This window comes from Diospyros lotus, chromosome 9 (assembly GCF_014633365.1).
Source record: "Diospyros lotus cultivar Yz01 chromosome 9, ASM1463336v1, whole genome shotgun sequence".
Lineage (NCBI taxonomy): Eukaryota > Viridiplantae > Streptophyta > Magnoliopsida > Ericales > Ebenaceae > Diospyros > Diospyros lotus.
The window spans coordinates 3,327,475-3,344,684 of record NC_068346.1 but is presented as its reverse complement, the minus strand read 5'-3'; the positions used below and the strand labels follow the sequence as shown (position 1 = coordinate 3,344,684).

At 41.0% G+C, this 17,210-nt stretch overlaps 5 protein-coding genes and 2 non-coding genes across 11 annotated transcripts in view; 2 read left to right on the top strand and 5 right to left on the bottom strand.

The window, feature by feature from the left end:
• Positions 1-450: 450 nt before the first annotated feature.
• On the bottom strand, positions 451-2,311 carry LOC127809183 (UDP-glycosyltransferase 83A1-like). The gene is made up of 3 exons (XM_052347934.1): positions 1,717-2,311; positions 1,499-1,620; positions 451-1,430 (listed from the first exon to the last, which is right to left on the bottom strand). The coding sequence occupies exons 1-3, from the start codon at positions 2,207-2,209 to the stop codon at positions 669-671; spliced, it is 1,377 nt and encodes a 458-aa protein (XP_052203894.1). The 5' UTR covers positions 2,210-2,311; the 3' UTR covers positions 451-668.
• A 795-nt stretch (positions 2,312-3,106) lies between these two features.
• On the top strand, positions 3,107-3,178 carry TRNAP-AGG (transfer RNA proline (anticodon AGG)). Its single transcript has one exon. It is a non-coding gene; the product is annotated as a tRNA-Pro (tRNA).
• Positions 3,179-4,267: 1,089 nt separating this feature from the next.
• Positions 4,268-4,341, bottom strand: TRNAN-GUU (transfer RNA asparagine (anticodon GUU)). The gene has a single exon. It is a non-coding gene; the product is annotated as a tRNA-Asn (tRNA).
• A 583-nt stretch (positions 4,342-4,924) lies between these two features.
• LOC127809646 (exocyst complex component EXO70E2) lies at positions 4,925-15,635 on the bottom strand. Of its 3 annotated transcripts, XM_052348608.1 has the most exons (3): positions 15,417-15,635; positions 14,860-15,321; positions 4,925-6,923 (listed from the first exon to the last, which is right to left on the bottom strand). In XM_052348608.1, the coding sequence occupies exons 2-3, from the start codon at positions 15,076-15,078 to the stop codon at positions 5,205-5,207; spliced, it is 1,938 nt and encodes a 645-aa protein (XP_052204568.1). In that variant the 5' UTR covers positions 15,079-15,321; positions 15,417-15,635; the 3' UTR covers positions 4,925-5,204. The 3 variants fall into 3 exon arrangements, with proteins under 3 accessions (XP_052204568.1, XP_052204567.1, XP_052204566.1); XM_052348607.1 differs by having other exon boundaries at positions 14,860-15,635; XM_052348606.1 differs by lacking the exons at positions 14,860-15,321; positions 15,417-15,635 and having other exon boundaries at positions 4,925-7,738.
• LOC127809649 (uncharacterized) overlaps positions 9,310-17,210 on the top strand; it is a 40,472-nt gene continuing 32,571 nt past the window's right edge. The window contains exons 1-3 of one of the 2 annotated variants that reach the window (XM_052348612.1): positions 9,310-9,577; positions 9,695-9,800; positions 9,907-10,044. In XM_052348612.1, the coding sequence (XP_052204572.1) occupies positions 9,396-9,577; positions 9,695-9,800; positions 9,907-9,933 (315 nt within the window). In that variant the 5' untranslated portion in view covers positions 9,310-9,395 and the 3' untranslated portion in view covers positions 9,934-10,044. Of the gene's footprint in view, positions 9,578-9,694; positions 9,801-9,906; positions 10,045-17,210 lie in introns of those variants that run through there. The other variant, XM_052348613.1, reaches the window with a different exon arrangement.
• Positions 10,070-10,808, bottom strand: LOC127809648 (protein CHLORORESPIRATORY REDUCTION 7, chloroplastic). 2 transcript variants are annotated; one of them, XM_052348611.1, is made up of 2 exons: positions 10,509-10,808; positions 10,070-10,422 (listed from the first exon to the last, which is right to left on the bottom strand). In XM_052348611.1, the coding sequence occupies exons 1-2, from the start codon at positions 10,725-10,727 to the stop codon at positions 10,144-10,146; spliced, it is 498 nt and encodes a 165-aa protein (XP_052204571.1). In that variant the 5' UTR covers positions 10,728-10,808; the 3' UTR covers positions 10,070-10,143. The 2 variants fall into 2 exon arrangements, with proteins under 2 accessions (XP_052204571.1, XP_052204570.1); XM_052348610.1 differs by having other exon boundaries at positions 10,503-10,801.
• Positions 12,618-14,853, bottom strand: LOC127809647 (exocyst complex component EXO70E2-like). The gene has a single exon (XM_052348609.1). The coding sequence runs from the start codon at positions 14,845-14,847 to the stop codon at positions 13,039-13,041; it is 1,809 nt and encodes a 602-aa protein (XP_052204569.1). The 5' UTR covers positions 14,848-14,853; the 3' UTR covers positions 12,618-13,038.

Here is a 17,210-nt window from a genome sequence, read left to right as displayed (position 1 = left end):
TTATCGAAGGTTCTAGAGAAGTCGGAATAACTAAAAGAACACTTATCTTGGGGTAGGTTTAATACTTAAATACTTTCGAGAGTTATCAACTCCGCACTTAATGATGATAAGATGAAATGAACCCATTATTTTTAATAATATAATATAATTTTTTTTTTAAATTTTCAAAACTTTTATCGTTTCATCTCGTAAGAAATGAGAACCCGTCATTATCTCAATTGTGTTACCTAAGACTCAGAATAGAAGGGCACTCATCTTTGGGGTGAGTTTACTAAGATGCTTTTAGTAGGTATCCGTTTCACATTTGACTACTCAACAATTTTTGTTTTAAAAAAAATAATTAAAATAAAAAACATAAAATGATGATAAGATGAGATGGACCCATTGCTCTTAATAATACAGTTAAACTATAAATGCTGCCAAAATTGATAGTAATAATGAAATGTAGCATCCAGAAAACTTGTTACATTCCATATGAAAAAAAACAAGGTGAAGATGCAATTTCTTATGATATTTCAGAATACATACATATATATATATAATTTGATAAAGGATTTGGTGGCCAACATGATTACACTAATTTGATGGGATTAAGCAGTGGCTTTCTCTGGTCAAATTTCATGAGAACTTGGTTAGCAGCAGTAATTAAGCAGCACATAATGAAGATTTTAAGCCTCAATCCATTCCAGGAAACTGTTAAAATTGCTGTTGGAGCAGCCACCTTCAGCAATGCTAGCCATGGTTTCCTCCTTGAGTTGCAGAACCCTTTCTCTAAACACAGTATGGCCAAGCAGTTTCTCCACCTTGTGCTGAATTTCTTCTCCTCTGACGATTCCCCATTCGTCTCTCTCAAATCCCAACCCCACCATCCAAACATCACACACATAGGTCTGGTTGATGAACTGATCAGCAAAGTACGGCCAGCACAAGAAGGGGACTCCATTGCTCACCCCTTCCATGACAGAGTTCCATCCACAGTGACTCACAAAGCAAGCCACTGAGGGGTGGCTTAGGACCTTCTGTTGAGGTGCCCACCCCGACATCTTCCCCCGAGTCCGTACTCGGTCTAAAAATCCTTCCGGGTACCAGTCTTTGGTTCGATCTGTGATGTCCGGCTGAACCACCCATAGAAATGGCCTGTTGGTGAGCTCCAGCCCTAGGGCCAACTCTTGGAATTGGGTTTGGTTAAAAGTTGTCAAGCTCCCAAACGCGACATATATCACTGACTGCGTCGCCTGCCGGTCTAGCCATTTTAGGCACGTCGAGTCCTCCGGCCAGAAGTGGCCGCCTGAATCTCCGTGCCGGTTTCTCGCCAGAAGCGGTCCAATGGGTATGATTTCTGGAGCCATGGCAAACGCTCCTGGCTCAAGGCTGTAAGTTGAGTTGCAGATCAACCGATCCGCCAATTTCCCACTTTCATTGTTCTTAACCTTCATGAGAGAAACGTCGTTATTGTCTCATCAAGCTTAAATTATTATATAGATTAGATTATGATTACCATTGCCTCAAATATGGCTTTCTGCATCTCCAAGCTGCCGAAACGGGCCCATACCAGATCAGTCGTCTTCATCGCCGGCATGGACGGCGACAACTGAATCACTTCGTTTTTAACCGGAGTTCCTGCAATTAATAGCAAAATCAACTCATCGGTCTCTGATTTGATTTTAACCAATTTAAGTTGCAGCAGAACCAGTGAATCAAAAATTAAGAATTAACCGTCTTCCTTAACGATCCCTTGTTCAATCAGCTTCGGGATGCTGAGTCCGAGCACTCTCATGGCCGCCGCCGCAGGCAGGAATGCCGCACACTTAAGGCCCAGCTTCTTCCCAACTTCCATGCCCCAGCCCAGGCTCTGGTCGGCGATAAGACACGTCACCTCGTCGCCGATCTCTCGAATAAGCTGCTCAAGCTTTCCCGGCATGACGCGCGATATGGCAGCCGACAGCTTTCCGGGCACGTTCCGATCTTCCCGTTTTTCCAGCCCGTCTGGAATCGAAACCAGACGGATCTCTTCCGGGAAAGCATCGCCGGTATCTGGCAGTGCATCGATCAGGCGCTTGTGGGCGAGATCGCTGTTCACAAAGGTGATCTTGAGTCCGCGTTTGGCTAGGGTTTGAGCAAGCTCCATCATGGGAATAACATGGCCTTGAGCTGGATAAGCTAACATCAGAACATGGGGAGGATTGGGATTGGGATTGGGATCGCCCATTCTTCATGCAAGCGATTTCCCTAATTAATGAGGTTTTAGCTCTATGTTTAGCGCTAATCCGACTCTTAAGTACAGCATTTTCTTTCCTAAATAATGCGCATGGTGTTGTCCAGTGGCTGTGATGTTTCCTTTAGTATCAGACTTAGGAATCTACCTGTATTATATTGATTTTGTCACTACTAGAAGACTTATTTTTATTTTTTTGGAGTATCGACCATCGAATTAATACTCAGCATTTAGAGAAAAGACTGAATTCTAAAATGTAAGTTTAAAAGTGAGTTTGTGTCTACATTTTTAGAATTTGGCCGTTTATATAATTTTACCTATTAATAAGTGAGCAAAATTCTCTACAAAAATATCTTTCATGATTACCCAACAAAAACTCTATGAGTGATTGAATTGAGATTCTTGGATCAGAGAGTGGGATATAGGGATGCAGATAAGTTGAGATTATCGTCCTTGCGTGGTCGTCCGTCGCTCGTGCCCTAAATTTTAACAAATGAGATAAATCGCAAGTGAAAATTTTATCTCATTGTGTATGACAAGAAATTGAATCCACGATCTATTGGTATGAATCATAATTTATTGTGGTCCAATTACTTAATCTACATTTTAAAGACGACGTATGTATAATTTTCTTGATAAAATAAAAGAGAAATATAATAGGTCACATCTTTTAATAGAAAAGATACTTATCATTCTATAATTGACTAATGTTTTATCTTCACTTGACTCGTAAAAAGACAAACATTATTATTATTGTTATTGTAACACTTGCATGCGTGATTGAGTCGATAATTGTCAATTTTTTTTAGATGTGGCCTAATCTAATTTGGGTTTTGAAAAATGTTCCCTAGTGGGAAAAAATAATATAATCTAAGCACTTACGTGGCATGAGGGCATTTGGTCTAGTGGTATGATTCTCGCTTAGGGTGCGAGAGGTCCCGAGTTCAATTCTCGGAATGCCCCCTTTTGTTATTATTATTTACTGGCAGAAAATCTTTTTCAAGACACTGATCCAGAGACCAATAATCAAATTACTTATTTGCCCTTAGGTTTAGATACCTTCTCTTTGCTGAAATAAGTCAGTAGTCAAATTACTTACTTACCCTTTTTTTTAGATTCGTTTTCTTTGGTTAAGTTACTGTTCAGAAATGCTATTTAACACATAAGTGTTGCATGTGAGTCTTCACGTAACATTTTCATTCTCAAAACGACAAGCTTTTTCCTTTGCATATATAAAGGAAAGAGATGGAGAAACAATTGAGATTGTAGGTTAAATGTAATTTTGTGTTATATTAATATAAATATATAATATATAATATATATGTTGTTTTTTGAATATAATAATAAATTTATTAATTAAAAACGTAGTTGTCAAGTCACTTAAATTTTATAAAAAAGAGAATAATTAGATGACGTAAAATAATTCCTGCGTATACACTCAGATTGTTAAATTAAAAATTGAAAATTTAAATGCAGTATTAAAATCAATATCAGAAGTATATTCTTTTGGGAATAATTAGGATTGATCTATTTATAAAGAAGTGCGAAGTTTTTTGATATTTATTAGAATCAAGATTCTTATAGATAATATCTATATTTATATTTTGATATCTATTAAAATTAAAATTCCTATGAAAAATATTTATCATTTTGTAAAAGTTTTAGAGGGATTTTCAAATAATAGAGTTATTCTGTTTACGTTTTATTCGGGATCCCAATTAAAGGGATTTTTATAGTACAAGTTTCGGGATAGAATTTGATTACAATTTACAAGGAACAATAATAGTCGCTCAATATAGATCTCCCGATATTCCGTTCTCCAGCTCCAAATTTTTGAAAATTCAAAAATTATTTTTATCTTTTTGAGTTTCTTAATAGATTTTTAATTATGACACACCAACATCATACACAAAAATGGATAAAAAAGGAAGTGTTTAAATAACATTTTGTTCAAAGAAGAGGAACTTTCTCTATAGCCTATAGAAAGAAAGAGTAGGAAAAATAATTGAGGTTGAGGTGTTAACAAATGGAAGAATAAAAAAACAAAAAGCGCGCTAGAAGGAGGGCTTGAACCTCCGACCTTGTGGTTAACAGCCACACGCTCTAGCCAACTGAGCTATTCCAGCTTTGCTGATGCTTTGTAAACTTCACTATTCTCATACATGTTCTCCAAGTTGGAAGACAATAGCAATATACCGCTTAATTGTGAAATAAATTAATCCTGCACCTGATGATTTAAATGGCCTGCATTCGAGGCAAAACAAAGGCATCCTCGGAGCAGTTGTGATGTTACCAAACACCCCAATTAATAGACAAAATTCATAATTATTCCATATAAAATTAATAACCAAAGGGGGCACTTAGAACATTGAGTCTTGAGGGGATGGTTTAGATGAAGGGGTGGCCTAGTTTGGATGTCAGCCACACAAACACAAGGCAACATGTGGCTTTCAATTGGCTGCCCAACAAGAATCTCTTGCAGGTAACCGGAACAGACAGATACAGACGATTGCCTCCAACCCCACAAAGAGTTCTCATTTTGGTCCATTCTGGCTGCCAAAGTAGACTTCCTATGAATCTAATAGCACCCACCAATACTATAGTATATAATGTAAAAGATACCCTATATAATATAAATGATGTATTCTACGATACAAAACGCATTATTTACATTATACAGAACACTATTCATATTGTAGAAAGCACCGATATCAATAACGTTTACCACGTCTATAATATGTTGATCAAAGCCTAGCTGGTGCTTAGGTAGCTAACACAATTACAAACCTGCAGGCAAAAACGCATGCATGGATGCATGCAGCTGCGAATCCAAAGCAACTTTCAAATTTCAAACAATTTCTATGAGTCATTATGATTACAGAGAAAGGAAAGAGATGGATCGCTCACGCAGACAGGGCAAGAGTCAAGAACTGGCTCAGAGATGTTCAGGAAGAAAAAGAAAGTGTTTTTTTCTGATTTGGGATAGGAATTACGACCTCCTGTGGACATTCTGCAATGGTCTTGGGGATCCCTCGAAGAGATCCAAGAGGTAGCTCTCTAGATCTTCCGCACTATGCTTGATGTGCCTGTCGGTGAGATGAGGGCCATATCTTCCTACAAATGTTCGATAAGCTTGGATGACCTTGAGGGATGTGGAGATTCGGAGATCATCCCGGAGCTGGGCGTCCGGGATGACCCATCCAGTCTGAATCTTGTAAACCTCCTCAAAGGCGAGGTAGAAGCCCTGCAGCCTCTCCTTAAGGAGAGCCCTCAGGACGGGGCTGGAAGAGCTTACAGGGCTGTGAATGCCGTCGTCCCTTAGCAGAGACAGGATGGAGCTCCATGTGGCTCTCTCGTAGTTCATAGCGTGCTGTTGGAACTTCCCGTTGTGCCTGCGGATCCATTCATCCCCGAAGATGCTTCGCAGCTCCGAATCCTTCACCTTCTGAGTCATGTAATGGATGTTATTCATCAAGAAGAAGTGTCGAAGCGAATCGTCCCTGTATAGGGTAGATTTGTCCTGGAGATTGCATTCCAGGATGGAAGTGAGGGATCGGAAGTGGAGAGCCATGGGCGAGACGGGCTCACAAGAAGAAGAGACCGAGACCGGGCTCGATTCGGGTGAAAATGAAGCTGCTGCAACAGAGTTCCTGAGAAGCCGATTAAGCGAGTCGCTGTAATCGGTGAGAGCCCTGATATAGTTCATCACGTATCTAGTAAGATGGTGAATTCCCCCACCGGCGAAAGGGTTTGTCGATGTGTTTGCGGCCACGGCGTTCTCAAATTCAAGGAAAGTCGCCTTCACGCAATCCCCAAGTCTCCTGATCACCTCTTGGCAGTCTGTTCTGATGGAAGAGCCTGCAGCAGCCTCATGGGCGTACAGAGCATCTATGTCGGGGCTGAGATCGACCAGCACCTCATACACGTCGAGGATGCGGAACAGCTTCTCTGGCTGGTGAGGGCCAATGGCCACCGCCTCTCCGAAGTTTAGCAGCCGCAGCATGGAGGACTTGGACGCCTCCACGAAACAGATGGAGCTAATTGAATCCAGGTCCTCGAAGATCTGATCGCTCAGCCATTTCTCGCTGGCTAGATAGATTCGCACGAAGATCTTCATCGCCCTGATCCATCTCCTGATTTTGGAATTCAGAGTGCCCCATTCCATCTTAAGCACATCCTCGATGCTCAGCTTCTCCACCCCAAGGATGAAGAGGCAGTCATCCAATGCATCTTTTCGAACACTGATGTAAGCCTGGGTGCACTCCCGATCGTAATTCGAATCGAACATCAAATTGGCGATGCATTTGAGGTCAGGAATCACGGCCGGATGGACCAGATCAATGATGAATTCCTCCGAGCTTCTGCTCATAATGCTGTCCCTCTGGAGCGTGTCCTCAACCGAGTCATCGCCAAAGGAGGAGCCAATCGAGCCCTCATCCACCACGTCTTCCTCGCTCGATCGAAAGGACATGTGCTCCAGCTCAAATGGCTGTCTGCTCTGGACAAGCATGTGCCTGAACTCGTCCTCCAGCCTGGCCATGGCTGTCTGGAGAACATCATGAGCCCTCTGCAGAAGCTCGCTCCCACCGCTGCCTCTGCTCAAACACAGATTATCCAAGGTTTCAGTCAGTTTCCGGGCCTCGTCTACTGCCTTCACATACTCATAAGCTTCTTCGGCGCCGCAATCCCAAATCATAGACCGATCGACCTCCCAATTCCTGACCTTATCCTGAACAAGATTCAGCCTCTCCTTGATCTCACTCAGCCCGACCTCGTCCTCGTTTTCGCTAACTTTGGTTATGGAGGACAACTGGGTGCCCAGGTTTGCCAGGATTTTCCTCGCATCGTCTGTCAAATTCTTGTTTATCTCCAATGCTTTCACAAGGTGCTGGGCGGCAGCAATCAGATTTTCCTCTTCTTCCAACATTGCCGCTCCAGAGTTAGGCTCTCCCATATCAAACAACACTACTCCCAAATACCAGGCACAGGCAGCGCAGACCCTGAAACCAGAATCCAACAACAAGATCCTCCCAGAAACGGTAAAAATCGAAACTGCTAGAGAGCTCCAACCGATCAACCGAAAATCAGGGAAATTAGCAGACAACAGCCAGTATCACAAATGGGTTCTCGAGCCGGAACTTGATGATGATGATGATGAGGAAAGACCCAAGGAGCTGGAACAAGATGAATAATATCTCTAATTTCATGGATGGATGTACCGTAGAGACAGAAGTGATTGGGGGCGAGAAAGAAGAGGGAAGGAAGGAACTGACCCTTTTGGCTTTGGGAGATGAGACGAAGATGCGAATACGATCCGCCGAGGCCGACAGTAGTGCTCCCTGGGATCTCCCAAGCTATGATTATCACTTATTTCGTAGCCGATCTCTGCAACAATCAATCTACTTTCTTTAATGACTTTCTTTCTTTCGTTCTTGGGTTTGACCTCCCGGTTGGTCTTCCAGGAAGAAGATGGAAGTGAACGAATCTACCAAGAAAATGGGGCTGCTTTGCAAGGGAAATAACACCACTGCCATTCTCACTTTCCCTGTGACTGTACCTGCGTTGAAAATTATGTACCTCACCCCCGCACCATTCATCTTCAAAATTATTATTTTATTATTTTTAATTTTAAATAAACGAATTTATTATTTAGAGAACCGAAATCCGCTGTCTCCTTTCCTGTCCAACCACATCACCCATTATCAAAAAATAATTTTTTAATATAACTGACACATATGTTAATTATATATATATATATGTTATTATTTAATTTTATAAATTAAAAAAATATTATCTGATAATAGATGATGTGACTGCTTTTCATTAAATAGACAAAAAAAAAGGAGATAACAGATCTCCACTCTTATTTAAGTTACAAAAATCATTACGTAAAAAAATTAATTTAATAAGATGCATCATATTACACTTAAATAATATTTGTTAACTAAAATATAAATAAAAAATAAAATATTAAATACCATTAGAGACTTTTATCCTTTATAATGTATTTATTAAATTTATTTAATAAATCTTAAAAAAAATTACATAATTTTTTATTTGACAATTTTCATATATACTTATCTCTTATCTCTCTAGATAAGCATATTTTGAAACTTACAAATAATAAAAAAAATGACTCATATGTTTGTTAGTGCTTTTAAAAAAATGTAACAAATAATTTGATAAAAATTTTAAAATGTTTCTTAGATTTATCTTGAGTATTTTATTTTTTTGTTTGAAAAATATTTTAAGCTTATTCAAAAAAATAAGCTTAAAATTTAATAAAAAAGACTTAAAATTATTCAAAAAAAATCTAAATTTCACAAAAAAGACTTAATGAAAAATTACAATAACAAGGATTTAAATGAAAAACTACAAAAAATTTATTGAATCTATAAATCTTATTCGCAAACCGTCAAATGGGTTCTTAAATAAGAAGTTATAAAATAAATCCCACCAATTTTTTTTAATATTTTAAAGTTTTTTAATGAAATTTTTAGGTATTTTTATAAAATTTAGGTCTTCTTTTATCAAATTTGGTCCTTTTTTTTTCACATAATGTCAAATTATTTAATTGTTGAGAGAGCAAATGTTATATTTATATATTAAGTTTCATTTGATGTGTTTAGATGACATGACGTTCACTTTAAAAAATATGCACGTTTATGCATGCGTTAACGTTCCATTACGATAAGAAATTAAAATAATAATTTTTAATATTTAAGATATCGAATTTTGACGTTTTACCTAAAAAAATTAAACGTCGTATTATTTAATTGTTGCTGAACCACCGTATGTATAAAGGCTCTAATGAATCAATAAAGTATTTGAAATCATCTAAATCAAATTATTTTAGATGATTTTTAAAATTGCCAAAACTATTTTTTCTCACCCCTTAGCCGAAGGTCTACAATTTAAGGGTCAGAAAAGGATGGCCCACAATTTGATTGGACTGGGCCGTGGCCTTGGGTTTTCTCGGCCCAACCCAAAGGTGATATTTGCCCGTTGGTTTTGGATTCACTTTTAAATGTCTCTGTCTCACCTACCCACAGAATCGACCGTTGCATCGCCCCTTCAAGAACGGCCACTACCTCCATCTATTATAAATCACAATTCAATCGACAAAATTTTCCAGATCTGCGCCCTCTTCTCTCCAGCCAATAGATTGCTCGTTTTTCCAATGGAGAAGGCTCCCAAAACGCCTCCAAAACCACCGGTTCAGCCGGAAAACACCCATTTGGACTCCAAAACGCCAACCCCAGATCAGAATTCCCAGAACTCCGGCGGCGGTTCATGCATATCGGGCTGCGGCGCTGCGCCGGATAGGCTCGAGGTCCCGAAGGCATTCAAATACCCAGAAAGGTGCTGAAACAGAGCAGCCAATCTGGTTGTTTTCTACTATTGATCCTGGTGTTGATGAGATTTGATGATGTCGATTCTTACTTGTTTGGCGTTTTATTGGATCTATTTAAATGGCAGGTACAGAAGCCCAACTGATCTTATGATGTCCCCTGTCTCAAGAGGCCTTCTTGCTCGGACCAGAAAACCTGGCACTCCCTTACCCCCAACCAAGAACCAATCCAAGGTAACAAAAGCACTTATTTTCATTTGATTTTTATAATATGACAATCATATATGATATATATATATATATATAGAAGCTCAGTTTTAGGGTTTTGTTTCCATGCCAGGAGGTGGGTCTTTTCCAACAAAGCTGAAGAAGAAGTTTCATTGTCAATTTGACAAGCTTATTATCAAGGATATGTACATTTGTAGCTTTATTTCTTCTTCTTTGAAGTGGAAGTTAATGCATATGCAATTCTGGGTTTTGTTTCCGTCAATGAAAACTATATGTCGAAGTTGAACAGCGAATCATTAGAAGTTTCCAGTAGTATTACAGCTAGAAAAGCATGTTAATGGTCACTCAATCACTCTAATCGAACTTCAAACCACTGGATAGAACCCACATCCCCATCAATCTCTAGTTCACAAACAGACTTGACGAGGTATGAAACAGCATCATCAATGTCCTCGAATTTCGCCAGGTCCGGCGGCAGCGTCTCGCCAGGCCAATTCTCCAGCCAACCCTTGAGCCTGGCTCTTAGTTCTTCCTGCGACACAAACTCCTCGTTCTTCCCAGGTTCCATCACAACGTACGTGTCTGTCTCCATGTTTGCTGCTCTCCTCCTCCTCCTCGCCGCATAAACCTGACCAACAAGAGAATACAAAAACTGGGATTTCTAAAAGCATCACAGAGAGAGAGAGAGAGAGAATGAAATTCAGACACCTTAACTGAATCTCTGTGCTTGCTTACTGTCTGAAGAAGATAGGGAATGTGATGAATACTACTACTACTACTACAGCCTCTTGATGTACAATTGGAGAGAAGAGGGAGAATGGAATTGTGAGTTGCGTTTTCTCTAGGCAGCAGCAGCAGCTTCCTCTCCTCCTTCTCCACTTCTGCTCCCATTGTTGTTACCATCACATTGCCACCAGCTTTCAGCATCATCATCCTGTTATCGGCAGGGAATGCAGAGAGAGAGAGAGAGAGAGAGAGGATTAGCTAGCAATTGGGTTGTGAGATGAATGGATAAGGTGACCAAATAAATGAGAGCCTCTACTGTCTTGTCTTGTGTCATCTTCCTTCCAAAATATGCCTCTCCTTTTTCAAACTTACATTGTTTTTGTGTAATTGAAAGTGCGTAAATGATTACTGAAATTTACATTTAAGTATAAAAATATTATTAAATTTTAATTTATAATTAAAAAATTATTTAATTTTTTATAATTATATAATTATCGTTAATTATCATTAAAAGATACTAAGGGCCTGTTTCATTACAAGTATAGAACTTACATAAAAAAAAATTAAGTTCTAGGCAATTGAATTGCCTAAAACTTATTTACGTGGAAATTATCAATTAGAAGTATTTGATTGAATTTTATTTTCTATACAATTTCCTCCCCAAACCCACCCCCCGTCTTCTCCCTGCCTTCACTTATCTCTCTCTCTCTCCCTCTCGCCTCCCAAACCGAGTTCTTCGCCCTGCCATTCTCCATTGTCGGAGAATGGAGAGATCTAGTAGCACGAGACCATGCTGCCCTGCTTTCTCCCATCGTTGAAGAAAGCATCGCCACCATCACTGTCTTTTTTCATCAGGACTTGGAGAATAAGAAGGCGCCAGAGGAAGGAGATGAGGTCGATGAGGCATCTGTCGACCGAATTTTCGACTCCAAGGAGGTGCCGCCATAGAAGGACCAACTCATTTTCAAAGCCTTTGTAGTAAGCTACCCATCTCTCTCTCTCTCTCTCTCTCAAACCCAGTTCTTCTTCCTGCCTCCCCTCGTCGCCACCAACTCCAGTTGCAGCGGCCATCGTCGCCTTTGCCATCTTCGTTGCCCATCATCGATGGCCGCTGCAACTGCCAATGTCCGATCTTTACTAGCCGTGGCTTCTCTTTTGTGCTTTTGCTTTTCTTCTTCTTTCTTGGAATTTCTCTTCCAAACCCTCTTCGAAGAATTGATTTTCCAGCAAAAGTGGGAATTGGGCATCACGTGAGAAAAGAAGAAGAAATAGAACAATCAAAGGGCGCAAGGCAATTCCCGTACATACACTCCAATACTTAAGTTAAACACTAAAAACTTAAACGCAATATTAAAATTAATATCAGAGGTATACCCTTTTTGAAATGGAGACTGATATATTTATAGAGGAGCGTTGAGCTTTATAGATAATGTCTATCTTGATACTCTAAAATCTATTAGAATTAGAATTTTTATAAATAATATTTATCATTTTTACAAAATTTTAAAAAAAAAATTCAAATATCAAAATTATCATATTAACGCTTTATTTGGCCTCCCAATCAAAGGAATTTTTACAAGACAAGCTCCGGGATGGAACTTGATTACAGTCAACTAGGAACACTAATAGTCGCCTGATATATATAGGTCCCCCGGCATTCCCAATTCTAGTCTTTCAAAAGCTCAAAAATTAGTTTAAGTTTTTAAATAAATTTTTACCCACGACACGTCAACATCATACACAAAACATAAATGGTTAAATAACATGCATTCTCGTTCTAAATAGAGGAACTTTCCCCTTAGCCTATAGAAAGAAAGAGTTAAAAAAAAAATAAAAAATAAAAAAAGCACGCTACAAAGAGGGATTGAACCTCCAAATTTGCCGTTAACAGCCACACGCTCCAGCCAACTGAGCTATTCAAGCTTTGCTAATGCAAAGTAAACTTCACTATTCTCATAAATGTTGTTCTCTAAGTTCGAAGACAATACATACCAATTAGTTGCGAAATAAATTAATCCTGCATGCACCTGCTGATGTTTTAAATGGCACGCATGCATTTGAGGCAAAACAAACGCATCCGCAGTTGCGATGTTGCCAAATACCCCAATTAATAGATAAAGTTCATAATAATTCCATATAAAATTAATAATATTGAAGGGGACACTTAGAACATTTGAGTCTTGTGGGGGATGGTTTAGACGAAGGGGCCTAGTTTGGATGTCAGCCATACAAACACATGACATCATGTGCCTTTCAATTGGTTGCCTAAAAAACACAATCTCTTACAGGTCTAATTAACCGGAACAGACAGATACAGACGATTGCCTCCAGCCCCACAAAGAGTTCTCATTTTGGTCCATTCTGGCTGCCGAAGTAGACTTCCTAGGATCTAATAGCACCAATTATACTATACAGTATATAATATAAAAGATATCCTATATAATATAAATGATGTACCTTTTCGTATTGTATAAAGGAAGGAAAAGATTTTTTTATTTTTATTTATTTGGGTTACGAATTACGACCTCCTGTGGACATTGTGCAATAATGGTCTTGGGGACCCCTCGAAGAGATCCCAGAGGTAGCTCTCTAGATCTTCCGCACTATGCTTGATGTGTTTGTCGGTGAGGTAAGGGCCATATCTTCGTACAAATGGTCGATAAGCTTGGATGACATTGAGGGATATGGAGATTCGAAGATCATCCCGGAGCTGGGTGTCCGGGATGACCCATCCAGTCTGAATCTTGTAGACCTCTTTAAAGGCGACGTAGAAGCCGTGCAGCCTCTCCTTGAGGAGAGCCCTCAGGACGCGGCCGGAAGAGCTTACAAAATGGCTGTGAATGCCGTCGTCCCTTAGCAGAGACAGGATGGAGCTCCATGTGGCTCTCTCGTAGTTCATGGCGTGCTGTTGGCACTTCCCGTTGTGCCTGCGGATCCATTCATCCCCGAAGATGCTTCGCAGCTCCGAATCCTTCACCTTCTGAGTCATGTAATGGATGTTATTCATCAAGAAGAGGTGTCGAAGCGAATCGTCCCTGTATAGGGTAGACTTGTCCTGGAGATTGCATTCCAGGATGGAAGTGAGGGATCGGAAGTGGAGAGCCATTGGCGAGACGGGCTCACAAGAAGAAGAGACCGAGACCGGGCTCGACTGGGGTGAAAATGAAGCCGCTGCAACAGAGTCCCTGGGGAGCCCATTAAGCGCGTCGCTGTAATCGGTGAGAGCCCTGATATAGTTCATCACGTATCTAGTAAGAACGTGGATTCCCCCGCCGGGGAAAAGGATTGTCGATGTGTTTGCGGCCACGGCGTTCTCAAATTCAAGGAAAGTCGCCTTCACGCAATCCTCAAGTCTCCTGATCACCTCTTGGCAGTCTCTTCTGATGGAAGAGCCTGCAGAAGCCTCATGGGTGTACAGAGCATCTATGTCGGGGATGAGATCCATCAGCACCTCATACCCGTCGAGGATGCCGAACAGCTTCTCCGGTTGGTGAGGGCCAATGGCCACCGCCTCTCCGAATTTTACCAGCCGCAGCATGGAGGACTTGGACGCCTCCGCGAAACAGATGGAGCTAATTGAATCCAGGTCCTCGAAGATCTGATCGCTCAGCCATTTCTCGCTGGCTAGATAGATTCGCACAAAGATCTTCATCGCCCTGATCCATCCCGTGATTTTGGAATTCAGAGTACCCCGTTCCATCTTAAGCACATCCTCGATGCTCAGCTTCTCCACCCCAAGGATGAAAAGGCAGTCATCCAATGCATCTTTTCGAGCACTGATGTAAGCCTGGGTGCACTCCCGATCGTAATTTGAATCGAACATCAAATTGGCGATGCATTTGAGGTCAGGAATCACGGCCGGATGGACCAGATCAATGATGGATTCCTCCAAGCTTCCGCTCACGGCCGGATGGACCAGATCAATGATGAATCCCTCCGAGCTTCCGCTCATGGCCGGATGGACCAGATCAATGATGAATTCCTCCGAGCTTCTGCTCATAATGCTGTCACACTGGAGCGTGTGCTCGACCGAGTCATCGCCAAAGGAGGAGCCAATCGAGCCCTCATCCACCACGTCTTCCTCGCTCGATCGAAAGGACATGTGCTCCGGCCCAAATGGCTGTCTGCTCTGGACAAGAATGTGCCTGAACTCGTCCTCCAGCCTGGCCATGGCTGTCTGGAGAACATCATGAGCCCTCTGCAGAAGCTCGTTCCCACCGCCGCCTCTGCTCAAACACAGATTATCCAAGGTTTCAGTCAGTTTCCGGGCCTCGTCTACTGCCCTCACATACTCATAAGCTTCTTCCACGCCGCAATCCCAAATCATAGACTGATCGACCTCCCAATTCATGACCTTATCCTGAACAAGATTGAGCCTCTCCTTGATCTCACTTAGCCCGGCCTCGTCCTCGTTTTCGCTAACTTTGGTTATGGAGGACAATTGGGTGGCCAGGTTTGCCAGGATTTTCCTCGCATCGTCTGTCAAATTCTTCTTTATCTCCAATGCTTTCACAAGGTGCTGGGCGGCAGCAACCAGATTCTCCTCTTCTTCCAACATTGCCGTTCCAGGGTTAGACTCTTCCTTATCAAACAACGCTACTCCAGATACCAGGCACAGGCAGCGCAGACCCTGAAACCAGAATCCAACAACAAGATCCTCCCCAAAACGGTAAAAATCGAAACTGCCAGAGAGCTTCAAACGATCAATCGAAAATCATGAAAATTAGCAGACAACAGCCAGTATCACAAATGGATTCTCTAGCCGGAACTTGATGATGATGATGAGGAAAGATACAAGGAGCTGGAACAAGATGAAAAATATCCCTAATTTCATGGACGTACTGTAAAGACAAAAGTGATTGGGGGCGAGAAAGAACAGGGAAGGAAGGAACTGACCCTTTTGGCTTTGGGAGAAAGAACAGGGAAGGAAGGAACGATCCGCCGATGCCGACCTTAGTGCTCCCTGGGATCTCCCAAGCTACGATTATTACTTATTTCGTGGCCGATCTCTGCAACAATCAATCTTCTTAGATCACTCCTTTTGTGTCTGGGTTTGACCTCCCGGTTGGTCTTCCAGGAAGACGAAGTGAACGAATCTACCAGGAAAATGGTGCTGCTTTGTCAGAGACATAATGGAGAAATTTTCAAAAGTAGGACCCCGTTACTAAAATATGCAAAAATAGGACACTTTGAAAATCTTTGCAAAATTAGGATTTTCGTGAGTTGAATGGACAAAAATGACCCCACTTTTAATAACCCCGCTACTTAGGAATGGTCTTCTCCCTCCCTCCCTCCCTCCCTCTCTTCTGTCACTCACATTCTGACTCGGCCGCCGTCAATCTCTCACGCTCGTCTTTCTCAGAGCCATTGTTATTGTTATTCACTTGCCAAAGTGCTGCTGCTTCTTCATCAAGCGTCTTATTCGCGCCCATTGTTCTTATTCCTTAAGCGTTGTTGAGCTCGCACATTAATCGACTTCTCTCGATCTAGGTATTTAGTTATTTTCCAATCATCGACAAGATAGTTTTTCCTCTTTTCCAAAGTTATGAGTGAAAAATTATGCATTTCGCTAGATATCGGTTGATATATCGGCAATTTACGTCATGATATAGGTTTAAACACAGAACCATTAATCGATATATTGGTTGAGGTCTTATGTTAACTGATATATATTAACCGATATGGCTCTTACAACCGACATTTAGAAACCGATAATACCTTGCAAAGTTTTAAATTTATTTTAATTTAGAAATCCTTTCAATGTATGTTATAAGAATGGTTAAATCTCGAAGACCTGTCTTTGTTGTTGTGATGTATGGAGGTCAGTGGCAATATGATGTTGATGCGAAAGAATATAAATACATGACCGAAGAATGTGGGTCGGTACTACGTGTGGAACTGGATTGCACACTCGACCAACTAGTAAGTTCCCTATATAGCAAGTTCAACGTTAGTACGGCGGAGAAGTCAGTTGTGCTGAAGTACAAGTATAAGCACTCGGTTCCATCCGCACTTCCATTGGAGATACGTAATGATACAGATGTTGAGTGCTTTCTATTGGAATGCTCTCGGATAGAGTCCAGAAGCCCATTGTGTGTTGATTTTGTGGACAGATTACTACCGCGGATAGAACCTAAGGAAGTGGTGGCGGAGAATTCTCCCCTGACACGCTTGGGCATCGATAGTCCGACATCGTTGAAAGACGAGGTTAATCGCGATGATGCTTTGGATGGAAATGGTTATGAAGATGTTAAAGGGGATGATGCTGGACATGGTTTTGAAGATGTTAAACGGGATGATGCTGGACATGATTTTGAAGATGCATTCAATGCTGATGATGCTGAAAATTTGTACATTATCAATGTAGACTCACGGGATTGTGCTGAGCAGCCTACTTTTCTCCCATCTTCGAGATTATCAAGGGTTAGTGCGGGAACATCGTCGGCTACGTCAGATGTTGAGTTGAACGAAATTTTTTCGTCAAAATCAGAATTGCATGAACGGATGAGTTTGTTGGCTTTGAAGAATAATTACGAATACAGAGTGGTCAAGTCAACTAAGAAGGTAGTTTACATGAAATGTAAGCACGGTGATTGTAAATGGCGGTTGAGGGAAGCCACGCTTGGCACTTCTTTTGGTTGGACAGTTAGGAAATATGTAAATACTCATTCATGTTCATCTTCAATAATG

Excerpts from the sequence above, each read along its gene's own strand:
- LOC127809183 (XM_052347934.1), bottom strand. The coding sequence starts at position 2,209 with ATGGGCGATCCCAATCCCAATCCCAATCCTCCCCATGTTCTGATGTTA. Across the intron at positions 1,621-1,716 it reads AGGGATCGTTAAGGAAGACG|GAACTCCGGTTAAAAACGAA; the intron begins GTTAATTCTTAA and ends TATTAATTGCAG. Across the intron at positions 1,431-1,498 it reads AAGCCATATTTGAGGCAATG|GTTAAGAACAATGAAAGTGG; the intron begins GTAATCATAATC and ends TCTCTCATGAAG.
- LOC127809648 (XM_052348610.1), bottom strand. The coding sequence starts at position 10,727 with ATGATGATGCTGAAAGCTGGTGGCAATGTGATGGTAACAACAATGGGA. Across the intron at positions 10,423-10,502 it reads AGCACAGAGATTCAGTTAAG|GTTTATGCGGCGAGGAGGAG; the intron begins GTGTCTGAATTT and ends CTTGTTGGTCAG.
- LOC127809647 (XM_052348609.1), bottom strand. The coding sequence starts at position 14,847 with ATGATTTGGGATTGCGGCGTGGAAGAAGCTTATGAGTATGTGAGGGCA.
- LOC127809646 (XM_052348606.1), bottom strand. The coding sequence starts at position 7,169 with ATGGGAGAGCCTAACTCTGGAGCGGCAATGTTGGAAGAAGAGGAAAAT.